Source organism: Bombina bombina, chromosome 3 (genome assembly GCF_027579735.1).
Source record: "Bombina bombina isolate aBomBom1 chromosome 3, aBomBom1.pri, whole genome shotgun sequence".
Lineage (NCBI taxonomy): Eukaryota > Metazoa > Chordata > Amphibia > Anura > Bombinatoridae > Bombina > Bombina bombina.
Window position 1 is genome coordinate 507,221,215 of NC_069501.1, and position 22,956 is coordinate 507,244,170.

Genomic DNA, 22,956 nt, shown 5'->3' on the forward strand with positions numbered 1-22,956 from the left:
TGTTTCTAACAAAAACATTAACCAGGAGATAGTCGTGCCTTCTTTGTGTCCGAATCCAGTTTCAAAGAAGGAACGTTTGTTGCACAATTTGGATGTAGTTCGTGCTCTAAAATTCTATTTAGAGGCTACAAAGGATTTCAGACAAACATCTTCCTTGTTTGTTGTTTATTCTGGTAAAAGGAGAGGTCAAAAAGCAACTTCTACCTCTCTCTCTTTTTGGCTTAAAAGCATCATCAGATTGGCTTATGAGACTGCCGGACGGCAGCCTCCTGAAAGAATCACAGCTCATTCCACTAGGGCCGTGGCTTCCACATGGGCCTTCAAGAACGAGGCTTCTGTTGATCAGATATGTAAGGCAGCGACTTGGTCTTCACTGCACACTTTTACTAAATTTTACAAATTTGATACTTTTGCTTCTTCTGAGGCTATTTTTGGGAGAAAGGTTTTGCAAGCCGTGGTGCCTTCCATCTAGGTGACCTGATTTGCTCCCTCCCATCATCCGTGTCCTAAAGCTTTGGTATTGGTTCCCACAAGTAAGGATGACGCCGTGGACCGGACACACCTATGTTGGAGAAAACAGAATTTATGTTTACCTGATAAATTACTTTCTCCAACGGTGTGTCCGGTCCACGGCCCGCCCTGGTTTTTTAATCAGGTCTGATAATTTATTTTCTTTAACTACAGTCACCACGGTATCATATGATTTCTCCTATGCAAATATTCCTCCTTTACGTCGGTCGAATGACTGGGGAAGGCGGAGCCTAGGAGGGATCATGTGACCAGCTTTGCTGGGCTCTTTGCCATTTCCTGTTGGGGAAGAGAATATCCCACAAGTAAGGATGATGCCGTGGACCGGACACACCGTTGGAGAAAGTAATTTATCAGGTAAACATAAATTCTGTTTTTTAGAGCGGGACTGATGTTGCGTTACAGGCTAAAATGCTCGTAATGGCTGCGTTCCGGTTTTAACACTGAAATTGCCATTTTTTCAGCGCTAAAACCCAAACGAAAAACTTGTAATCTAGGTGATAGAGAGGGAGAGGTAGAGAGAAAAACAGAGAGGGAGAGGAAGAGAGAAAGAGAAACATAGGGAGAGGAACAGAGAGAGAGAGAGAGGAAGGAAGAGAAAGATACAGAGAGAGAGAGGGACAAAAAAGAGAGGAAGGGAGAGAGATTAGACAGAGAAATGAACCATGAACTAAAGCTCTCTGCTTAGGCAAGAAGATCTAAAAAGTCTCATCAGTGCAATGAGGCCCCTCAAAAAAAATTCAACACAAATTTTATCTTGAGACAAGTTCATGTCACTATGAGTGTTGTTTATGTTTAGAAGGTATAAAAAAACATCCCAGTGCCAGTGAGCTTTTATATCTTCAGGCCGAGAGAGGAGAAAGAGAGAGATATGGTGAGACTGAGAGAGACATAGGGAGGGAGGTAGAGAGAGAGAGACGTAGGGAGGGAGGTAGAGAGAGAGAGACGTAGGGAGGGAGGTAGAGAGAGAGAGACGTAGGGAGGGAGGTAGAGAGAGAGAGACGTAGGGAGGGAGGTAGAGAGAGAGAGACGTAGGGAGGGAGAAGTAGAGAGAGAGAGATGTAAGGGAGGGAGGTAGAGAGAGAGAGACGTAGGGAGGGAGGTAGAGAGAGAGAGGCGTAGGGAGGGAGGTAGAGAGAGAGAGACGTAGGGAGGGAGGTAGAGAGAGAGAGACGTAGGGAGGGAGAAGTAGAGAGATTAGGGGAAAAGGTAAAGAAGGGTGATACGGAAGGAGAGATAGAAAAGAGAAAATATCAGTAGCAAAAGCAGTTTTTGCCCATTTGTGTTATGCATTCTGATACGAAATCAAACAAAACACTAGATACATTTGTAGCGATTTGTCTGCTGCACAAATGTGCAGATTACTTATTAACCCTTAAACTGCCAGGCAGCAATGCACTGTGTACCAAGAGACCAAAACAACAAATATGATCACAGTAGGACAGGTGGTCTCCCTTGGCCCATCGGGTTGCATATTTCTATGTATTTTTCCCTTACCAGCAGCCATGTGCATTTTAATATAACCCACTGCTAAAGACTGAAGGAGGAGTGTGATGTGCGGGGGCTGCCTTTCTATACTGTACCGACCGGCTTGTTACCCAGATTCTTCCCCACCTTATGCACCTTCTTCAGTGCCTCATGGTAATGGTGGGCCGCAAATAATAGGGCCACGGGCCGCATCCAGTTGGCCTTCATTGTTGTATACTGCAGTAATCAAACAGCTCCACTGCATCTTCACCTGTGCTTTTTCTGCTCTAACTAGACACAGCTCTTTCAGTCGTCAATTGCAAATACATTACTATTCAAATATGAACACTTAAAGGGACAAGATAAAGCCTGGCTTTTTTTTAACAACTTTCCCTTTTACTTCTATTATCTAATGTGCTTTATTCTCTTGTTATCCTTTGTTGAAAAGGATACCTACGCAAGCTCCGGAGCAACTGTGCACTGCTAAGAATTAGCTGCTTTATGGTGGCTGACTTATAGTCCTCTTCTTATTGAGCTGCCAGATGTGTTCAGCTGGCTCCCAGTAGTGCATTGCTGCTCCTTCAACAAAGAATACCAAGAGAATGAAGCAAATGTTATAATAGAAGTAAAATGGAAAGCTGTATGGTCTATGTGATTCATGAAAATAAATTATTTAGTTTCCATCTTGTGTTATGTGCTATTAGTGTAGCATTTTCCCACCGAACGCTTGTTCTTTCCCTCACACAACTGCTACATTGATGTCCTGGTCTTTATGACACTTCTGCTTCTTTTCGTACAGATTCAGACACAGACAGTGATATGTCTATGGACGACAACAGTTCGTCTGCTTCTTCTCACTCCTCAGACAGTGAATATGAAGGTGTTGGCCCTGGGGACATTTGCTGGAAAACCCTCATCAGTCCAAATAATGAGAACGCTCTAAAAATCGTTCCAAAAGGTATTGGTCAACAGTAAACGCTATATAGACCATGCAAATATAATAACTTGTTTGTGTATATTCAGTTACACTACTTATTGCAAAACACATTTTCAATGCATTTTAAAATGTTATTTGGCTAAGGGTCACACCCATTAAAACATGTGGTGGAATGTTTAATATGTTATATGTACTAATTAATTTAATCCAATGTATTATTATAGAGCATTGCTCTATATACAGACCATCTCAGAATAACTGCATTATGCATGCTGAGGGCTAGATTTATCAACGCTGAGGCGTACAGGGGCGCGTATACGCGCCCCTGTACGCCTCAGCTCGCCTATGGCGGGGCGAAATTACCCGTAGGTAATTAACATTGCACACGAGCGCAATTTTGCGCTCGCGTGCAATCCCGCCCCCTGCCCGCGCACAGCCAATCACGCACGGGCAGGAGCTGACTCGACCGAGAAGATTGAATTTCGCCACAATAAAGGTGGCGTAGATGTTAGGGAAGCAGCGGTCTGGTGACCACTGCTTGATAAACCCGGCGAGCAAGTTCTTGAGAGAACTTGCTGGAGTAGGGGCTTAATAAATCTAGCCCTAAGTTAGATAAAGGGATATTACAGTGCTGGGTACAACTACAGTATCATGGTTACTAATCACCATGCTATTGTTTTCCCTCCTGTGTCTGTAGCTGTCTTCAAAGTCATTCTCTTAGTTTAACCCTTACAAGTATCCGTTAGTGAAGCGCTGCCTCTTCACACTGGGCGCCGCCATCTTGAAGCTTATATTAGTTATGTAACTTTTAAACTGTGCAAAAAACTGCAAAAATGTAGCAACTCTGCACTTTTTTATGGGCCAGATTACAAGTTTAGTGCAAAAAATCGCTTCTGCAAAAGCGATAACAGCACACGCAAATGTGAGCTGGTATTACAAGTGAGGTGCAATGCGAATGTGACCTTGTGTTCGCATTACACGGAAGCATTGCGCTCATGAGAGCACACTTCCATAGGCTCCAATAGGCCATAGGCCATAGGCTCATGCCGTCAGACACGGCATGAGAACTAGCGCAGTGAAGGCGGTAAGTCGCGCAGCAAATTTATATGAATATATACATATATATTTATGTGTTATTATGTGTATATATACACATATTAACACATAAATATGTATGTGTATAAGCATATACATATATATTTATAGCGAACACACAGTCCCCATATACTGCGAAGTAAAGGCACACCCCACACCCGCCAATTTTAACCCCATAAAACTGCTTAGATGCTCATATTATTTTTTTTTACAAAAAGTAAAAGAAACACTTTATTTTGGGGGAAATTTGGCTGGTTATTTATTGCGTGCCCGTAAACATGCTAATTTGCCCATTTGCGAGCGTTCAATAAATTAGCGCTCCACTTGTAATATGTGAGGGTAGCCCGTGTGCTGCGCTCTCTCTCCAACCAGGTGGCAAAGCTGTCACACATTTTCAATAATTGAATTTTAAAGATTTTTCAATAAATATATATTTTTACGGAGTGTGGTATTATTCTTTTTCTTTTGAAGTAAACTGAATTGAAACTTACAGCTGTCAAAAAGCAGATCTGTGAAAGTTCACTGCTTCTGTCACATGATGCAATAATACACGAGCTACAAGATGGCGGCGCCCAGTATAAAACGCAAAGCTTTAGCAGCTGGATTCCCGTAATGAGTTAAAATAAAAGAACGACTTTAAAGAGATCTGCAGGTACAGGAGAAAATGCAAAAGCAGGTTGTGTAGTAATCTTTAATATCCCTTTAATGTAGAAACATTCCCTGTATGTGACTGTACATTATTGTACTTGCTACTCCAGTAATTTACATTGTAATGTTTATCTTATTAGATTTTGTATGATTAATCTAATGTTTTATTGTGGATTTAAGTTTGATTTAATGTCCCTTTAACCACATGTTGCACTTGTTCCTTAGTGGATAAAATTGCTTCTCAGGATACGTCAACCAGTGGAGAAGAGTGTATTGTAGAATCCTCCTCTTCAAAGAGGTCTGATCCACCTCAAAAAGGTAAGTTAATTGTTTCTGCCCATATGTTTTTACAGAACTAGATTGTTACGATTACTAAACCTCTAACTATTAAAGGGGCAGTTTACCCAAAAGCTTTCTCTCCTTTTAATTTGTTCCTAATGATCCATTGTACCTGCTGGAGTGTAATAAATTGTATACAAATAGCTCCTTAGCCTTTATATTGGCATTTGAAATAGCTAATTTAGCCTTTAGTAACCCTACCTATACTGAAAATGTCTATACCTAGGTATAAGCTGTTTAGAAACTATGTAAACAACCAGCAGAAGAAATTACACACACAGCAGGAGGTGGAAGAGATAAAGCTCTAAAATTTTCATTTTCAATTGTTCTTTCTAAGTATTGTACAGAGATAAGAAAGGGAAGCACTTGAGTGATAAGGTTACAAGATCTGATCGCACTGCAAGCTGAGCCTATTTTGATGGGCTGTGGTTTCAAAGAGCAAATTCAGCCATTTCTTTTGCAAAAAGAAGCGTACATTTCTCTTACATTGGTGTGTCCGGTCCACGGCTTCATCCTTACTTGTGGGATATTCTCAATCCCTACAGGAAGTGGCAAAGAGAGCACACAGCAGAGCTGTCCATATAGCTCCCCTCAGGCTCCGCCCCCCCAGTCATTCCCTTTGCCGCTCTAAACAAGGAGCAAAGGCGCATACAGGCATTGTGTTGGCCTTTCTAAGATCTCACGGGTGGAAGGTGAACGTAGAAAGAAGTTCTCTGTCCCCGGTCACAAGGGTTCCCTTCCTGGGAACAATAATAGACTCGATAGAAATGAAAATCTTTCTGACGGAGGTCAGGAAGTTAAAACTTTCGAATTCCTGTCGAGTTCTTCATGCCAATCCTCAGCCTTCTGTGGCTTGGTGCATGGAGGTAATCGATATAATGGTTGTGGCAATGGACACAGTCCCCTTTGCCAGAATTCATTTGAGACCACTGCAACTGTGCATGCTCAAACAGTGGAATGGGGATTATGCAGATTTGTCTCCCCAGATACAAATGGACCAGATAACGAGAGAATCGCTCCTCTGGTGGTTGTCTCAGGATCACCTGTCTCAGGGAATGAGTTTCCGCAGACCGGAGTGGATCATTGTCATGACCGACGCCAGTCTCTTAGGCTGGGGTGCGGTCTGGAACTCCATGAAAGCTCAGGGTCTATGGTCTCGGGAGTAATCTCTTCTCCCGATAAAACATTTTAGTATTGAGTATTCAATGCGCTCCAGGCCTGGCCTCAGCTGGCGGAGGTCAAATTCATCAGATTTCAGTCGGACAACATAGAACTGGACCTGATGGCGTCCCGCCGGAACTCAAAAGTTCCCCTTTACGGGTCCAGGTCCAGGGATCCCAAGGTGACATTGATAGATGCTCTTGTAACGCCTTGGTCATTCACTCTGGCTTATGTCTTTCCACCGTTTCCTCTTCTCCCTCGGCTAGTAGCCAGAATCAAACAGGAGAAGGCTTCTGTAATTCTGATAGCTCCTGCGTGACCTCGCAGGACTTGGTATGCAGACTTGGCGGATATGTCATCGGCTCCACCATGGAAGCTACCTTTGAAGCAGGACCTTCTAATCCAAGGTCTATTAAAAAATCCAAACCTAGTTTCTCTGCAACTGACTGCTTGGAGATTGAACGCTTAATTCTAGCTAAGCTTGGGTTCTCTGAATCAGTTATAGATACTCTGATCCAGGCTAGAAAGCCTGTTACTAGGAAAATTTATCATAAGATATGGCGAAAATATCTTTGTTGGTGCGAATCCAAGGGTTACTCGTGGAGTAAGATTAGGATTCCAAGGTTGTTATCTTTCCTCCAAGAAGGATTGGAGAAAGGATTGTCAGCTAGTTCATTGAAAGGACAGATATCTGCTCTGTCTATTCTGTTACATAAGCGTCTGGCAGCTGTGCCAGATGCGCAGGCGTTTGTACAGGCCTTAGTTAGGATCAAACCTGTTTACAGACCTGTGGCTCCTCCATGGAGTCTAAATTTAGTTCTTTCAGTTCTTCAAGGGGTTCCGTTTGAACCTCTACATTCCATAGATATTAAGTTACTATCTTGGAAAGTTTTATTTTTGGTTGCCATTTCTTCTGCTCGAAGAGTTTCTGAATTGTCTGCTTTGCAATGTACCTCACCCTATCTGGTGTTCCATACAGATAAGGTTGTTTTGCGTACCAAGCCTGGTTTTCTTCCAAAAGTAGTTTCCAATAAGAATATTAACCAGGAAATAGTTGTTCCTTCTCTGTGTCCTAACCCAGTTTCTAAAAAGGAACGTCAGTTACACAATCTAGATGTCGTTCATGCTTTAAAATTCTATTTAGAAGCAACAAAAGATTTCAGACAAACATCATCCTTGTTTGTCGTTTATTCTGATAAGAGGAGAGGTCAGAAAGCAACTGCTACCTCTCTTTCCTTCTGGCTGAAAAGCATCATCCGATTGGCTTATGAGACTGCCGGACGGCAGCCTCCTGAACGAATTACCGCTCACTCCACTAGAGCTGTGGCTTCCACATGGGCTTTCAAGAACGAGGCTTCTGTTGAACAGATTTGTAAGGCAGCTACTTGGTCTTCACTGCATACATTTGCCAAATTTTACAAATTCGATACTTTTGCTTCTTCGGAGGCTATTTTTGGGAGAAAGGTTTTACAAGCAGTGGTGCCTTCCGTTTAGGTTACCTGACTGTTTCCCTCCCTTCATCCGTGTCCTAAAGCTTTGGTATTGGTTCCCACAAGTAAGGATGAAGCCGTGGACCGGACACACCAATGTAAGAGAAAACAGAATTTATGCTTACCTAATAAATTTCTTTCTCTTACGGTGTGTCCGGTCCATGGCCCACCCTGGCGATTTAGTCAGGTCTAAAATTATTTTTGTAAACTACAGTCACCACTGCACCCTATGGTTCTACTTTTTCTCCTAACCGTCGGTCGAATGACTGGGGGGGGCGGAGCCTGAGGGGAGCTATATGGACAGCTCTGCTGTGTGCTCTCTTTGCCACTTCCTGTAGGGATTGAGAATATCCCACAAGTAAGGATGAAGCCGTGGACCGGACACACCGTAAGAGAAAGAAATTTATCAGGTAAGCATAAATTCTGTTTTCTCATACATTTTATATGCTGCAGCTGGTATAACAAGTCATGTGGAACATATTCAGGGAAAAACTATTTTACAGTGATCTGTCCCTTTAAGGTCTACATTGAAGGTATGCTACATGTTTAGTATTAAAAATTCCCATATGTCCTCTACAGGCATCTTAAACAGGAAGCAACATACCACCCTAGACAATGTAATTACAGCACAAGGACCACTTCCTGTATCACTTGGCTCTTCCCTACATACTAAACTCTCCCTTCAAGAGCAGCTCAATGGAGTCACTCCGATCCCGATGTACAGCAGGAGGGGCACCACAGGCAATGAGTCTTCTGGGTCTGAGTGAGTAATACTGACTTATACACAACAATAAACTACTTAACAATAAATATTCATGCACATTTTCAAATCCGTATTGCTGTTTTGTAGAAAAGTCACACTCCAATCACTACATAAAACTTTCACAATTCAAATAGAGCACACAATTTTAAATAACTTTTCAATTCACTTCCATTATCTAAATGTGCACAATCTTTATATATATATATATATATATATATATATATATATATATATATATATATATATATATATATATATATATATATATACTCACTTTCTGAGGCACCAGTTTCTACTGAGCATGTGCAAGATTCACAGGATATACCTATATATGCATTTTGTGATTGGCGGATGGCTGTCACATGATGCATTAGGAAGGAAAATGTAATTTAGTCATTTTAAATTCAAACTAAGTGCATTTGTATTGTCTCTTTATTATGGATTTATTGATTATGCTATTCTACTATGTTTAGTGGTCATTTAAATACCTCTATATACATTTAAATCTTAAAGGGACAGTCTTCCCAGAATTTTACATTTTTAAAAATATATATAATCCCTTTATTACCCATTTCCCAGTTTTGCATAGCACTGTTATTTTAATTTACTTCTGCAGACTGACTTAAATGCAAGTCTGTCAAAAGAACTGAACTAAAGGAACAATCAGCACTGACTCAAAAATAACACCACAGGAGTGAGCACAATTTTATCTATATGGCACACGTGAAGTAGCACTGTCTAGCTGTTAAAAATTGTAAAAATTATAAGAGTCAGACTTCAACAGCTTCTAAATTAGCCTACAAGCCTACCTGGGTTTAGCTTTCAACAAAGAATACCAAGAGAACAAAGCAAATGTGATGATAAAAGTAAATTGGAAAGTTGTTAAAAATTGCATGCCCTATCTGAATCCTGAAACTTTAATTTCTCTTGTTAAGTGTATCCAGTCCACGGATCATCCATTACTTATGGGATATTAACTCCTCCCCAACAGGAAGTGCAAGAGGATTCACCCAGCAGAGCTGCTATATAGCTCCTCCCCTAACTGCCATTCCCAGTCATTCTCTTGCACCCAACGAATAGATAGGATGTGTGAGAGGACTGTGGTGATTATACTTAGTTTCATACCTTCAATCAAAAGTTTGTTATTTTATAATAGCACCGGAGTGTGTTATTCCTTCTCTGGTAGAATTTGAAGAAGAATCTACCTGAGTTTTTCTATGATTTTAGCCGGAGTAGTTAAGATCATATTGCTGTTTCTCGGCCATCTGAGGAGAGGTAAACTTCAGATCAGGGGACAGCGGGCAGATTAATCTGCAAAGAGGTATGTAGCAGCTTATTATTTTCTGACAATGGAATTGATGAGAAAATTCTGCCATACCGATATAATGTAAACTCAGCCTTAAATGCAGTAGCAGCAACTGGTATCAGGCTGTCATGTATGTATATTTTACACTTCAGTATTCTGGGGAATGGCACTTCACTGGAATTATACTGTATGCATAAAACTTTAGCCTAATTTGCAGGGACTAGCAACAGGCTTTTTAATAACACTCAATTTATTAATGTTAAACGTTTTTTGCTGGCATGTAAAATCGTTTAATTTTCTGAGGTACTGGGTGAAAAAATGATTTGGGCACTATTTTTTTTCCACTTGGCAGTCGTTTTATTTAATTTATGACAGTTTACTGATCTCTCTCACTGTTATGTGTGAGGGGGAGATTCAGTCAGAAGTTTATTGTCTTCCCTGCATGATCCGGTTCATCTCTACAGAACTCAGGGGTCTTCAAAACTTGTTTTGAGGGAGGTAATCACTCACAGCAGAGCTGTGAGATTGTAGTTGACTGTGATAAAAAAACGTTTATTTCTGTATTTTTTTTTTTTTTTTTCTGCTATCAGGGTTAGTTATCCTTTGCTAATGGGAGCAATCCTTTGCTAAAATTGTGTTTTTTACAAAGATTTGATGCTATAACTTTTCAGTTTATTAATTTTCAACTGTCATAACTTTTTCTGTGCTTCTTATAGGCACAGTACGTTTTCATATTATAGTAAATTACTTGAAAAGTATTTCCAAGTTGCTAGTTTATTTGCTAGTGTGTTAAACATGTCTGATTCAGAGGAAGATATCTGTGCTATATGTGCTAAAGCCAAAGTGGAGCCCAATAGAAATTTATGTACTAACTGTATTGATGCTACTTTAAATAAAAGTCAATCTGTACAAATTGAACATATTTCACCAAACAACGAGGGGAGAGTTATGCCGACTAACTCGCCTCACGTGTCAGTACCTGCATCTCCCGCTCGGGAGGTGCGTGATATTGTAGCGCCGAGTACATCTGGGCGGCCATTACAAATCACATTACAGGATATGGCTACTGTTATGACTGAAGTTTTGGCTAAATTACCAGAACTAAGAGGTAAGCGTGATCACTCTGGGGTGAGAACAAAGTGCGCTGATAATATTAGGGCCATGTCAGACACTGCGTCACAATTTGCAGAACATGAGGACGGAGAGCTTCATTCTGCGGGTGACGGTTCTGATCCAAACAAACTGGATTCAGATATTTCAAATTTTAAATTTAAGCTGGAAAACCTCCGTGTATTACTAGGGGAGGTGTTAGCGGCTCTGAATGATTGTAACACAGTTGCAATACCAGAGAAAATGTGTAGGTTGGATAAATATTTCTCCAACATAGGTGTGTCCGGTCCACGGCGTCATCCTTACTTGTGGGATATTCTCTTCCCCAACAGGAAATGGCAAAGAGCCCAGCAAAGCTGGTCACATGATCCCTCCTAGGCTCCGCCTACCCCAGTCATTCTCTTTGCCGTTGTACAGGCAACATCTCCACGGAGATGGCTTAGAGTTTTTTAGTGTTTAACTGTAGTTTTTATTATTCAATCAAGAGTTTGTTATTTTAAAATAGTGCTGGTATGTACTATTTACTCAGAAACAGAAAGGAGATGAAGATTTCTGTTTGTATGAGGAAAATGATTTTAGCAACCGTCACTAAAATCCATGGCTGTTCCACACAGGACTGTTGAGAGCAATTAACTTCAGTTGGGGGAACAGTGAGCAGTCTCTTGCTGCTTGAGGTATGACACATTCTAACAAGACGATGTAATGCTGGAAGCTGTCATTTTCCCTATGGGATCCGGTAAGCCATGTAAATAAGGGCTTCACAAGGGCTTATTAAGACTGTAGACTTTTTCTGGGCTAAATCGATTCATTATTAACACATATTTAGCCTTGAGGAATCATTTTATCTGGGTATTTTGATATAATAATATCGGCAGGCACTGTTTTAGACACCTTATTCTTTAGGGGCTTCCCAAATCATAGGCAGAGCCTCATTTTCGCGCCGGTGTTGCGCACTTGTTTTTGAGAGGCATGTCATGCAGTCGCATGTGAGAGGAGCTCTGATACTTAGAAAAGACTTTCTGAAGGCGTCATTTGGTATCGTATTCCCCTTTGGGCTTGGTTGGGTCTCAGCAAAGCAGATACCAGGGACTGTAAAGGGGTTAAAGTTAAAAACGGCTCCGGTTCCGTTATTTTAAGGGTTAAAGCTTCCAAATTTGGTGTGCAATACTTTTAAGGCCTTAAGACACTGTGGTGAAAATTTGGTGAATTTTGAACAATTCCTTCATGTTTTTTCGCAATTGCAGTAATAAAGTGTGTTCAGTTTAAAATTTAAAGTGACAGTAACGGTTTTATTTTAAAACGTTTTTTGTACTTTGTTATCAAGTTTATGCCTGTTTAACATGTCTGAACTACCAGATAGACTGTGTTCTGAATGTGGGGAAGCCAGAATTCCTATTCATTTAAATAAATGTGATTTATGTGACAATGACAATGATGCCCAAGATGATTCCTCAAGTGAGGGGAGTAAGCATGGTACTGCATCATTCCCTCCTTCGTCTACACGAGTCTTGCCCACTCAGGAGGCCCCTAGTACATCTAGCGCGCCAATACTCCTTACTATGCAACAATTAACGGCTGTAATGGATAATTCTGTCAAAAACATTTTAGCCAAAATGAACACTTATCAGCGTAAGCGCGACTGCTCTGTTTTAGATACTGAAGAGCATGACGACGCTGATAATAATGGTTCTGAAGGGCCCCTAACCCAGTCTGATGGGGCCAGGGAGGTTTTGTCTGAGGGAGAAATTACTGATTCAGGGAACATTTCTCAACAAGCTGAACCTGATGTGATTACGTTTAAATTTAAGTTGGAACATCTCCGCATTCTGCTCAAGGAGGTATTATCCACTCTGGATGATTGTGACAAGTTGGTCATCCCAGAGAAACTATGTAAAATGGACAAGTTCCTAGAGGTCCCGGGGCTCCCAGAAGCTTTTCCTATACCCAAGCGGGTGGCGGACATTGTTAATAAAGAATGGGAAAGGCCCGGTATTCCTTTCGTCCCTCCCCCCATATTTAAAAAAATTGTTTCCTATGGTCGACCCCAGAAAGGACTTATGGCAGACAGTCCCCAAGGTCGAGGGAGCGGTTTCCACTTTAAACAAACGCACCACTATACCCATAGAGGATAGTTGTGCTTTCAAAGATCCTATGGATAAAAAATTAGAAGGTTTACTTAAAAAGATGTTTGTTCAGCAGGGTTACCTTCTACAACCAATTTCATGCATTGTCCCTGTAGCTACAGCCGCATGTTTCTGGTTCGATGAGCTGATAAAGGCGGTCGATAGTGATTCTCCTCCTTATGAGGAGATTATGGACAGAATCAATGCTCTCAAATTGGCTAATTCTTTCACCCTAGACGCCACTTTGCAATTGGCTAGGTTAGCGGCTAAGAATTCAGGGTTTGCTATTGTGGCGCGCAGAGCGCTTTGGTTGAAATCTTGGTCAGCTGATGCGTCTTCCAAGAACAAGCTACTTAACATTCCTTTCAAGGGGAAAACGCTGTTTGGCCCTGACTTGAAAGAGATTATCTCTGATATCACTGGGGGTAAGGGCCACGCCCTTCCTCAGGATCGGCCTTTCAAGGCAAAAAATAAACCTAATTTTCGTCCCTTTCGTAGAAACGGACCAGCCCAAAGTGCTACGTCCTCTAAGCAAGAGGGTAATACTTCTCAAGCCAAGCCAGCTTGGAGACCAATGCAAGGCTGGAACAAGGGAAAGCAGGCCAAGAAACCTGCCACTGCTACCAAGACAGCATGAAATGTTGGCCCCCGATCCGGGACCGGATCTGGTGGGGGGCAGACTCTCTCTCTTCGCTCAGGCTTGGGCAAGAGATGTTCTGGATCCTTGGGCGCTAGAAATAGTCTCCCAAGGTTATCTTCTGGAATTCAAGGGGCTTCCCCCAAGGGGGAGGTTCCACAGGTCTCAGTTGTCTTCAGACCACATAAAAAGACAGGCATTCTTACATTGTGTAGAAGACCTGTTAAAAATGGGAGTGATTCATCCTGTTCCATTAAGAGAACAAGGGATGGGGTTCTACTCCAATCTGTTCATAGTTCCCAAAAAAGAGGGAACGTTCAGACCAATCTTAGATCTCAAGATCTTAAACAAGTTTCTCAAGGTTCCATCGTTCAAGATGGAAACCATTCGAACTATTCTTCCTTCCATCCAGGAAGGTCAATTCATGACCACGGTGGATTTAAAGGATGCGTATCTACATATTCCTATCCACAAGGAACATCATCGGTTCCTAAGGTTCGCATTCCTGGACAAGCATTTCCAGTTCGTGGCGCTTCCTTTCGGATTAGCCACTGCTCCAAGGATTTTCACAAAGGTACTAGGGTCCCTTCTAGCTGTGCTAAGACCAAGGGGCATTGCTGTAGTACCTTACTTGGACGACATTCTGATTCAAGCGTCGTCCCTTCCTCAAGCAAAGGCTCACACGGACATTGTCCTGGCCTTTCTCTGATCTCACGGATGGAAAGTGAACGTGGAAAAGAGTTCTCTATCTCCGTCAACAAGGGTTCCCTTCTTGGGAACAATAATAGACTCCTTAGAAATGAGGATTTTTCTGACAGAGGCCAGAAAAACAAACCTTCTAGACTCTTGTCGGATACTTCATTCCGTTCCTCTTCCTTCCATAGCGCAGTGCATGGAAGCGATCGGTTTGATGGTAGCGGCAATGGACATAGTTCCTTTTGCGCGCATTCATCTAAGACCATTACAACTGTGCATGCTCAGTCAGTGGAATGGGGACTATACAGACTTGTCTCCGAAGATACAAGTAAATCAGAGGACCAGAGACTCACTCCGTTGGTGGCTGTCCCTGGACAACCTGTCACAAGGGATGACATTCCGCAGACCAGAGTGGGTCATTGTCACGACCGACGCCAGTCTGATGGGCTGGGGCGCGGTCTGGGGATCCCTGAAAGCTCAGGGTCTTTGGTCTCGGGAAGAATCTCTTCTACCGATAAATATTCTGGAACTGAGAGCGATATTCAATGCTCTCAAGGCTTGGCCTCAGCTAGCGAGGGCCAAGTTCATACGGTTTCAATCAGACAACATGACAACTGTTGCGTACATCAACCATCAGGGGGGAACGAGGAGTTCCTTAGCGATGGAAGAAGTGACCAAAATCATTCTATGGGCGGAGTCTCACTCCTGCCACCTGTCTGCTATCCACATCCCAGGAGTGGAAAATTGGGAAGCGGATTTTCTGAGTCGTCAGACTTTGCATCCGGGGGAGTGGGAACTCCATCCGGAAATCTTTGCCCAAGTCACTCAGCTGTGGGGCATTCCAGACATGGATCTGATGGCCTCTCGTCAGAACTTCAAAGTTCCTTGCTACGGGTCCAGATCCAGGGATCCCAAGGCGGCTCTAGTGGATGCACTAGTAGCACCTTGGACCTTCAAACTAGCTTATGTGTTCCCGCCGTTTCCTCTCATCCCCAGGCTGGTAGCCAGGATCAACCAGGAGAGGGCGTCGGTGATCTTGATAGCTCCTGCGTGGCCACGCAGGACTTGGTATGCAGATCTGGTAAATATGTCATCGGCTCCACCTTGGAAGCTACCTTTGAGACGAGACCTTCTTGTTCAGGGTCCGTTCGAACATCCGAATCTGGTTTCACTCCAGCTGACTGCTTGGAGATTGAACGCTTGATCTTATCGAAGCGAGGGTTCTCAGATTCTGTTATCGATACTCTTATTCAGGCCAGAAAGCCTGTAACTAGAAAGATTTACCACAAAATTTGGAAAAAATATATCTGTTGGTGTGAATCTAAAGGATTCCCTTGGGACAAGGTTAAGATTCCTAAGATTCTAGCCTTCCTTCAAGAAGGATTGGAAAAAGGATTATCTGCAAGTTCCCTGAAGGGACAGATTTCTGCCTTGTCTGTGTTACTTCACAAAAAGCTGGCAGCTGTGCCAGATGTTCAAGCCTTTGTTCAGGCTCTGGTTAGAATTAAGCCTGTTTACAAACCTTTGACTCCTCCTTGGAGGCTCAACTTAGTTCTTTCAGTTCTTCAGGGGGTTCCGTTTGAACCCTTACATTCCGTTGATATTAAGTTATTATCTTGGAAAGTTTTGTTTTTAGTTGCAATTTCTTCTGCTAGAAGAGTTTCGGAATTATCTGCTCTGCAGTGTTCTCCTCCTTATCTGGTGTTCCATGCAGATAAGGTGGTTTTACGTACTAAACCTGGTTTTCTTCCAAAAGTTGTTTCTAACAAAAACATTAACCAGGAGATTATCGTACCTTCTCTGTGTCCGAAACCAGTTTCAAAGAAGGAACGTTTGTTGCACAATTTGGATGTTGTTCGCGCTCTAAAATTCTATTTAGATGCTACAAAGGATTTTAGACAAACATCTTCCTTGTTTGTTGTTTATTCAGGTAAAAGGAGAGGTCAAAAAGCAACTTCTACCTCTCTCTCTCTTTTTGGATTAAAAGCATCATCAGATTGGCTTACGAGACTGCCGGACGGCAGCCTCCCGAAAGAATCACAGCTCATTCCACTAGGGCTGTGGCTTCCACATGGGCCTTCAAGAACGAGGCTTCTGTTGATCAGATATGTAGGGCAGCGACTTGGTCTTCACTGCACACTTTTACCAAATTTTACAAGTTTGATACTTTTGCTTCTTCTGAGGCTATTTTTGGGAGAAAGGTTTTGCAAGCCGTGGTGCCTTCCATTTAGGTGACCTGATTTGCTCCCTCCCTTCATCCGTGTCCTAAAGCTTTGGTATTGGTTCCCACAAGTAAGGATGACGCCGTGGACCGGACACACCTATGTTGGAGAAAACAGAATTTATGTTTACCTGATAAATTACTTTCTCCAACGGTGTGTCCGGTCCACGGCCCGCCCTGGTTTTTTAATCAGGTCTGATAATTTATTTTCTTTAACTACAGTCACCACGGTATCATATGGTTTCTCCTATGCAAATATTCCTCCTTAACGTCGGTCGAATGACTGGGGTAGGCGGAGCCTAGGAGGGATCATGTGACCAGCTTTGCTGGGCTCTTTGCCATTTCCTGTTGGGGAAGAGAATATCCCACAAGTAAGGATGACGCCGTGGACCGGACACACCGTTGGAGAAAGTAATTTATCAGGTAAACATAAATTCTGTTTTTGCGGTACCGGCGAGTACTGACGTTTTTCCTATACCTAAGAGACTTACTGAAATTGTTACTAAGGAGTGGGATAGACCCGGTGTGCCGTTCTCACCCCCTCCGATATTTAGAAAGATGTTTCCAATAGACGCCACCACACGGGACTTATGGCAAACGGTCCCTAAGGTGGAGGGAGCAGTTTCTACTTTAGCTAAGCGTACCACTATCCCGGTGGAGGATAGCTGTGCCTTTTCAGATCCAATGGATAAAAAGTTAGAGGGTTACCTTAAGAAAATGTTTGTTCAACAAGGTTTTATATTGCAACCTCTTGCATGCATTGCGTCAGGCACGGCTGCAGCAGCATTTTGGTTTGAGTCTCTGGAAGAGACACTTGAATCAGCTCCATTAGATGAGATTACACACAAGCTTAAAGCCCTTAAGTTAGCTAACTCATTTATTTCAGATGCCGTAGTACATTTAACTAAACTTACGGATAAGAATTCCGGATTCGCCATTCAGGCACGCAGAGCACTGTGGCTAAAATCCTGGTCAGCTGACGTTACTTCTAAATCTAAATTGCTTAATATACCTTTCAAAGGGCAGACCTTATTCGGGCCCGGGTTGAAAGAAATTATCGCTGACATTACAGGAGGTAAAGGCCATGCCCTGCCTCAAGACAGAGCCAAACCTAAGGCTAGACAGTCTAATTTTCGTTCCTTTCGTAATTTCAAAGCAGGAGCAGCATCAACTTCCTCTGCACCAAAACAGGAAGGAGCTGTTGCTCGCTACAGACAAGGCTGGAGACGTAACCAGTCCTGGAACAAGGGCAAGCAGGCCAGGAAACCTGCTGCTGCCCCTAAGACAGCATGAATCGAGGGCCCCCGATCCGGGAACGGATCTAGTGGGGGGCAGACTTTCTCTCTTCGCCCAGGCTTGGGCAAGAGATGTCCAGGATCCCTGGGCGTTAGAGATCATATCTCAGGGATACCTTCTAGACTTCAAATTCTCTCCCCCAAGAGGGAGATTTCATCTGTCAAGGTTGTCAACAAACCAAATAAAGAAAGAGGCGTTTCTACGCTGCGTACAAGATCTTTTATTAATGGGAGTGATCCATCCGGTTCCGCGGTCGGAACAAGGACAAGGGTTTTACTCAAATCTGTTTGTGGTTCCCAAAAAAGAGGGAACTTTCAGGCCAATCTTGGATTTAAAGATCCTAAACAAATTCCTAAGAGTTCCATCGTTCAAAATGGAAACTATTCGGACAATTTTACCCATGATCCAAAAGGGTCAGTACATGACCACAGTGGATTTAAAGGATGCTTACCTTCACATACCGATTCACAAAGATCATTACCGGTATCTAAGGTTTGCCTTTCTAGACAGGCATTACCAGTTTGTAGCTCTTCCATTCGGATTGGCTACGGCTCCGAGAATCTTCACAAAGGTTCTGGGTGCTCTTCTGGCGGTACTAAGACCGCAAGGAATTGCGGTAGCTCCGTACCTAGACGACATTCTGATGCAAGCTTCAAGCTTTCAAACTGCCAAGTCTCATACAGAGTTAGTACTGGCATTTCTAAGGTCGCATGGATGGAAGGTGAACGAAAAGAAGAGTTCTCTCTTTCCACTCACAAGACTTCCCTTCTTGGGGACTCTTATAGATTCTGTAGAAATGAAGATTTACCTGACAGAAGACAGGTTAACAAAGCTTCAAAATGCATGCCGTGTCCTTCATTCCATTCAACACCCGTCAGCTCAATGCATGGAGGTGATCGGCTTAATGGTAGCAGCAATGGACATAGTACCCTTTGCACGCCTACATCTCAGACCGCTGCAATTGTGCATGCTAAGTCAGTGGAATGGGGATTACTCAGACTTGTCCCCTACTCTGAATCTGGATCAAGAGACCAGAAATTCTCTTCTATGGTGGCTTTCTCGGCCACATCTGTCCAGGGGGATGCCATTCAGCAGGCCGGACTGGACAATTGTAACAACAGACACCAGCCTACTAGGTTGGGGCGCTGTCTGGAATTCTCTGAAGGCTCAGGGACAATGGAATCAGGAGGAGAGTCTCCTACCAATAAACATTCTGGAATTGAGAGCAGTTCTCAATGCCCTTCTGGCTTGGCCCCAGTTAACAACTCGGGGGTTCATCAGGTTTCAGTCGGACAACATCACGACTGTAGCTTACATCAACCATCAGGGAGGGACAAGAAGCTCCCTAGCAATGATGGAAGTATCAAAGATAATTCGCTGGGCAGAGTCTCACTCTTGCCACCTGTCAGCAATCCACATCCCGGGAGTGGAGAACTGGGAGGTGGATTTCTTAAGTCGTCAGACTTTTCATCCGGGGGAGTGGGAACTTCATCCGGAGGTCTTTGCCCAAATACTTCGACGTTGGGGCAAACCAGAGATAGATCTCATGGCGTCTCGACAGAACGCCAAGCTTCCTCGTTACGGGTCCAGATCCAGGGATCCGGGAGCGGTTCTGATAGATGCTTTGACAGCACCTTGGACCTTCGGGATGGCTTATGTGTTTCCACCCTTCCCGATGCTTCCTCGATTGATAGCCAGAATCAAACAGGAGAGAGCATCAGTGATTCTAATAGCGCCTGCATGGCCACGCAGGACTTGGTATGCAGATCTAGTGGACATGTCATCCTGTCCACCTTGGTCGCTACCTCTGAAACAGGACCTTCTGATCCAGGGTCCCTTCAAACATCAAAATCTAATTTCTCTGAAGCTGACTTTGAACCCTTGATTTTATCAAAACGTGGTTTTTCTGAGTCAGTTATTGATACCTTAATACAGGCTAGGAAGCCTGTTACCAGAAAGATTTACCATAAGATATGGCGCAAATACTTATATTGGTGCGAATCCAAGAGTTACTCATGGAGTAAGGTTAGGATTCCGAGGATATTGTCTTTTCTACAAGAAGGTTTAGAAAAGGGTTTATCCGCTAGTTCCTTAAAGGGACAGATTTCAGCTCTGTCCATTCTTTTACACAAACGTCTGTCAGAAGTTCCGGACGTTCAAGCTTTTTGTCAGGCTTTAGCTAGGATCAAGCCTGTGTTTAAAACTGTTGCTCCACCATGGAGTTTGAACTTAGTTCTTAATGTTTTACAGGGGGTTCCGTTTGAACCCCTTCATTCCATTGATATCAAGTTGTTATCTTGGAAAGTTCTGTTTTTTTTTTTTTTTTTTTAAATTTTTTTTTTTTTTTTTTTATTTTTATAAATTTTTATTGAGTGATAAATAGATACAATATCGATAGCGTTACATCAGTCTATTGATTACTTTACATAACAGGTATGGTCCTGGTATACAATCCAGGAAGAAAAAATAATAAAAGAGAAAATAAAGGGAAACAGGGTACCAAAATAAGAGGAAAGAAAAAAACATAAGGCAAAACTTGTGCACTCATAAGCATTTTCCTAAACATTAAGTTCACAGTGTCATTCCTCAAGCCATAATATCAAATCACTTAAAACAGTTATATATATCATTTTACTACGTCATATAACATTTCCTTCCTGGGTGAGAATCAAACTATACTACGAAGGCATGGCTATGATCGGGGTGAAGGTAATACTACGGGGTATGTAGTGACCTGTACTCTTCCCACAAAAAGGAAATGGACAAATAATCATCTAACCTTTTAGATATCACAAAATGGTACTTTTCTAGTAATATAGTGGTGGATACTAAGGATCTCCATTTCTCCACTGTGGGGGGGTCTGTTTGTTTCCAGTGTTGTGGGATCAATCTTTTGGCACTATTGATCAATATATATAGTAGTTGGAGTCTGAGTTTGCATCTAACTTTTGGGAATTTATTAAATAATATTGTCACCGGGTCTAAGGGTAGTATAATGCCAAGAATCTTTTTGATTTCTTCTATGATTGCTACCCAAAAGGAGTGTATCCTGGGACACAGCCACCATATGTGCGCAAAAGTGCCCGGTTGCTCACATTGCCTCCAGCAGATTGGTAAAGTGCCCTTAAATATTGTAGCTAGCCTAGAGGGTGTAAGGTACCATCGACATTGGAGCTTAACATTCATTTCACGTATTGATACTGAGGAGGTGTATCTGTTCATGTTTTGAAATATCTGAAGCCATTCCTCCTGTGATAAGTGGATCTGCAGGTCCTCCTCCCACCTAGCTGTATACGAGGGGAGTGTTCTAGAGTGGTGTGTCAATAGTAATTTGTATGTTAGAGATAATAAGCCTTTTTTAGGAAATTCCATATAACACATATTTTCGAAAGCAGTAAGGGGCCTTAAGATGTTTTCTTTCTCTTTGTGGCTAGTGATAAAATGGGTGAGTTGATTATAGCTAAACCATTGTCCAAACACTCCATCTTGATATTCTTGAAGGTCTGATCTAGGTTTCACTGTCTTATTGTGTAACACATGATAACACAGTGTGGATTTGCATAATGTTGTGACTACCGTTGGGGAGCTGGGGACTCGAAGAGGTAGGCTTGGGTTGTGCAGTAAGGGGGTGAGTGGCGATGTAGGGGAGGATATAAGTGATATTTTTGTAAAATGTTTGTCCCACAGTTTATATGTCTCTAGTGTTAACTTGGAAGTGTCTTGGGCAAGTCGTCTATTCTGAGGGGTGATCCAGCAATAGCTTCCCAGCTGTGTTGCTCCTGCTAGAGCGTGTTCTAAGGACACCCATTCTTTACTTTGTAAATTTTTGCTCCAGTCGGCTATTCGGGTAAGAAACACCGCCCATCTATAAAATTGCAGGCAGGGTACCCCCAACCCACCGTTTTCTTTTGAACGATACATCGTAGTTTTAGCTATCCTCTGTCGTTTGTTGTTCCAGATAAACGAGTTAAGGATCTTTTGTAGTGTGTTTATTTGCGAATCTGGAATGTGTATAGGGAGTGCTTGGAAAATGTAGAGTATTTTTGGTAGTATCGACATTTTGACTGCATGTATCCTTCCTATCCAAGAGAGGGTTTTATTTTGCCAGGAGTTCAGCTCTTGCTGTATACTTTTGATAAGGGGCTGATAATTAAGTGAGGCCAAGAGGTGTGGTTTGCTAGTTAGATTAATCCCTAAATATTTAGTAGAAATTTTTTGGTATTTAAATTTATGGGTTAGTACTATGGTGTGAATATCATCCTGGGAGAGGCCAATACTTAGGAATTCTGATTTGCTGACATTTACTTTGAAATTTGAATATGATCCATAGTGAGTGAGTTCTTCCATTACAGCTTGTATAGAGCTGCATGGTGATGACAGTGTGAGGAACACATCGTCAGCATAAAGTGTGACTTTGTATTCCTGTGAACCTATGCATATACCTTTAATATTTGTGTTTTGTCTGATTCTAATAGCCAAAATCTCCATAGCCAGTACAAATAGCAGTGGCGAAAGTGGGCACCCCTGTCTTGTACCGTTACTTATCGGGAATGAAGAGGAGAGAGCGTTATTTAGTACTACTTTGGCGCTAGGGCGACTATAAAGAGCAAATATCTTAGTAATGTATGCGTCTGGGAACCCAAATTTGTCTAATGTTAGCCTGAGGAAAGCCCAATGTAGCCTGTCGAAGGCTTTTTCTGCATCCATAGATGCAAATATAGAAGGTAGATGGTGTGTGGATGCATGTTCTATCAGGGTGATTATTTTAGTAGTGTTATCTCGGGCCTCTCGGCCCGGGGTAAACCCAGCCTGGTTGATACCTATCAATGACGGAAGGACTTTATTCAAACGGTGAGCTAAGATTTTGGCGTAAATTTTTGCGTCTACATTCAGTAGTGATATAGGTCTAAAGTGAGGTGGGCAGTCAGGGGATTTTCCCGGTTTAGGAAGAACTGTTATGTGGGCTTCCAACATAGATTTAGGGAAGGATCCAGTGTGTTCTGCATGATTGAAGGTATTTAATAAATGGGGGAGTAGAATTGATTGAAAAGTTTGATAATATCTGGTCATCAACCCATCGGGACCGGGGCATTTGCTTGCATTCAAATTTTTAATAGCTGAAGCTATTTCCGAGGGCTT

The 22,956-nt window shown here is 42.5% G+C and overlaps 1 protein-coding gene across 1 annotated transcript in view; it reads left to right on the plus strand.

Annotated features, from left to right (window-relative positions):
* Positions 1-22,956, plus strand: part of LOC128652409 (cadherin EGF LAG seven-pass G-type receptor 2-like) — a 307,753-nt gene that overhangs the window by 279,632 nt on the left and 5,165 nt on the right. Inside the window, exons 35-37 of the mRNA XM_053705347.1 lie at positions 2,795-2,953; positions 4,901-4,993; positions 8,245-8,428. Of these exons, the coding sequence (XP_053561322.1) occupies positions 2,795-2,953; positions 4,901-4,993; positions 8,245-8,428 (436 nt within the window). The remainder of the gene's footprint in view (positions 1-2,794; positions 2,954-4,900; positions 4,994-8,244; positions 8,429-22,956) is intronic.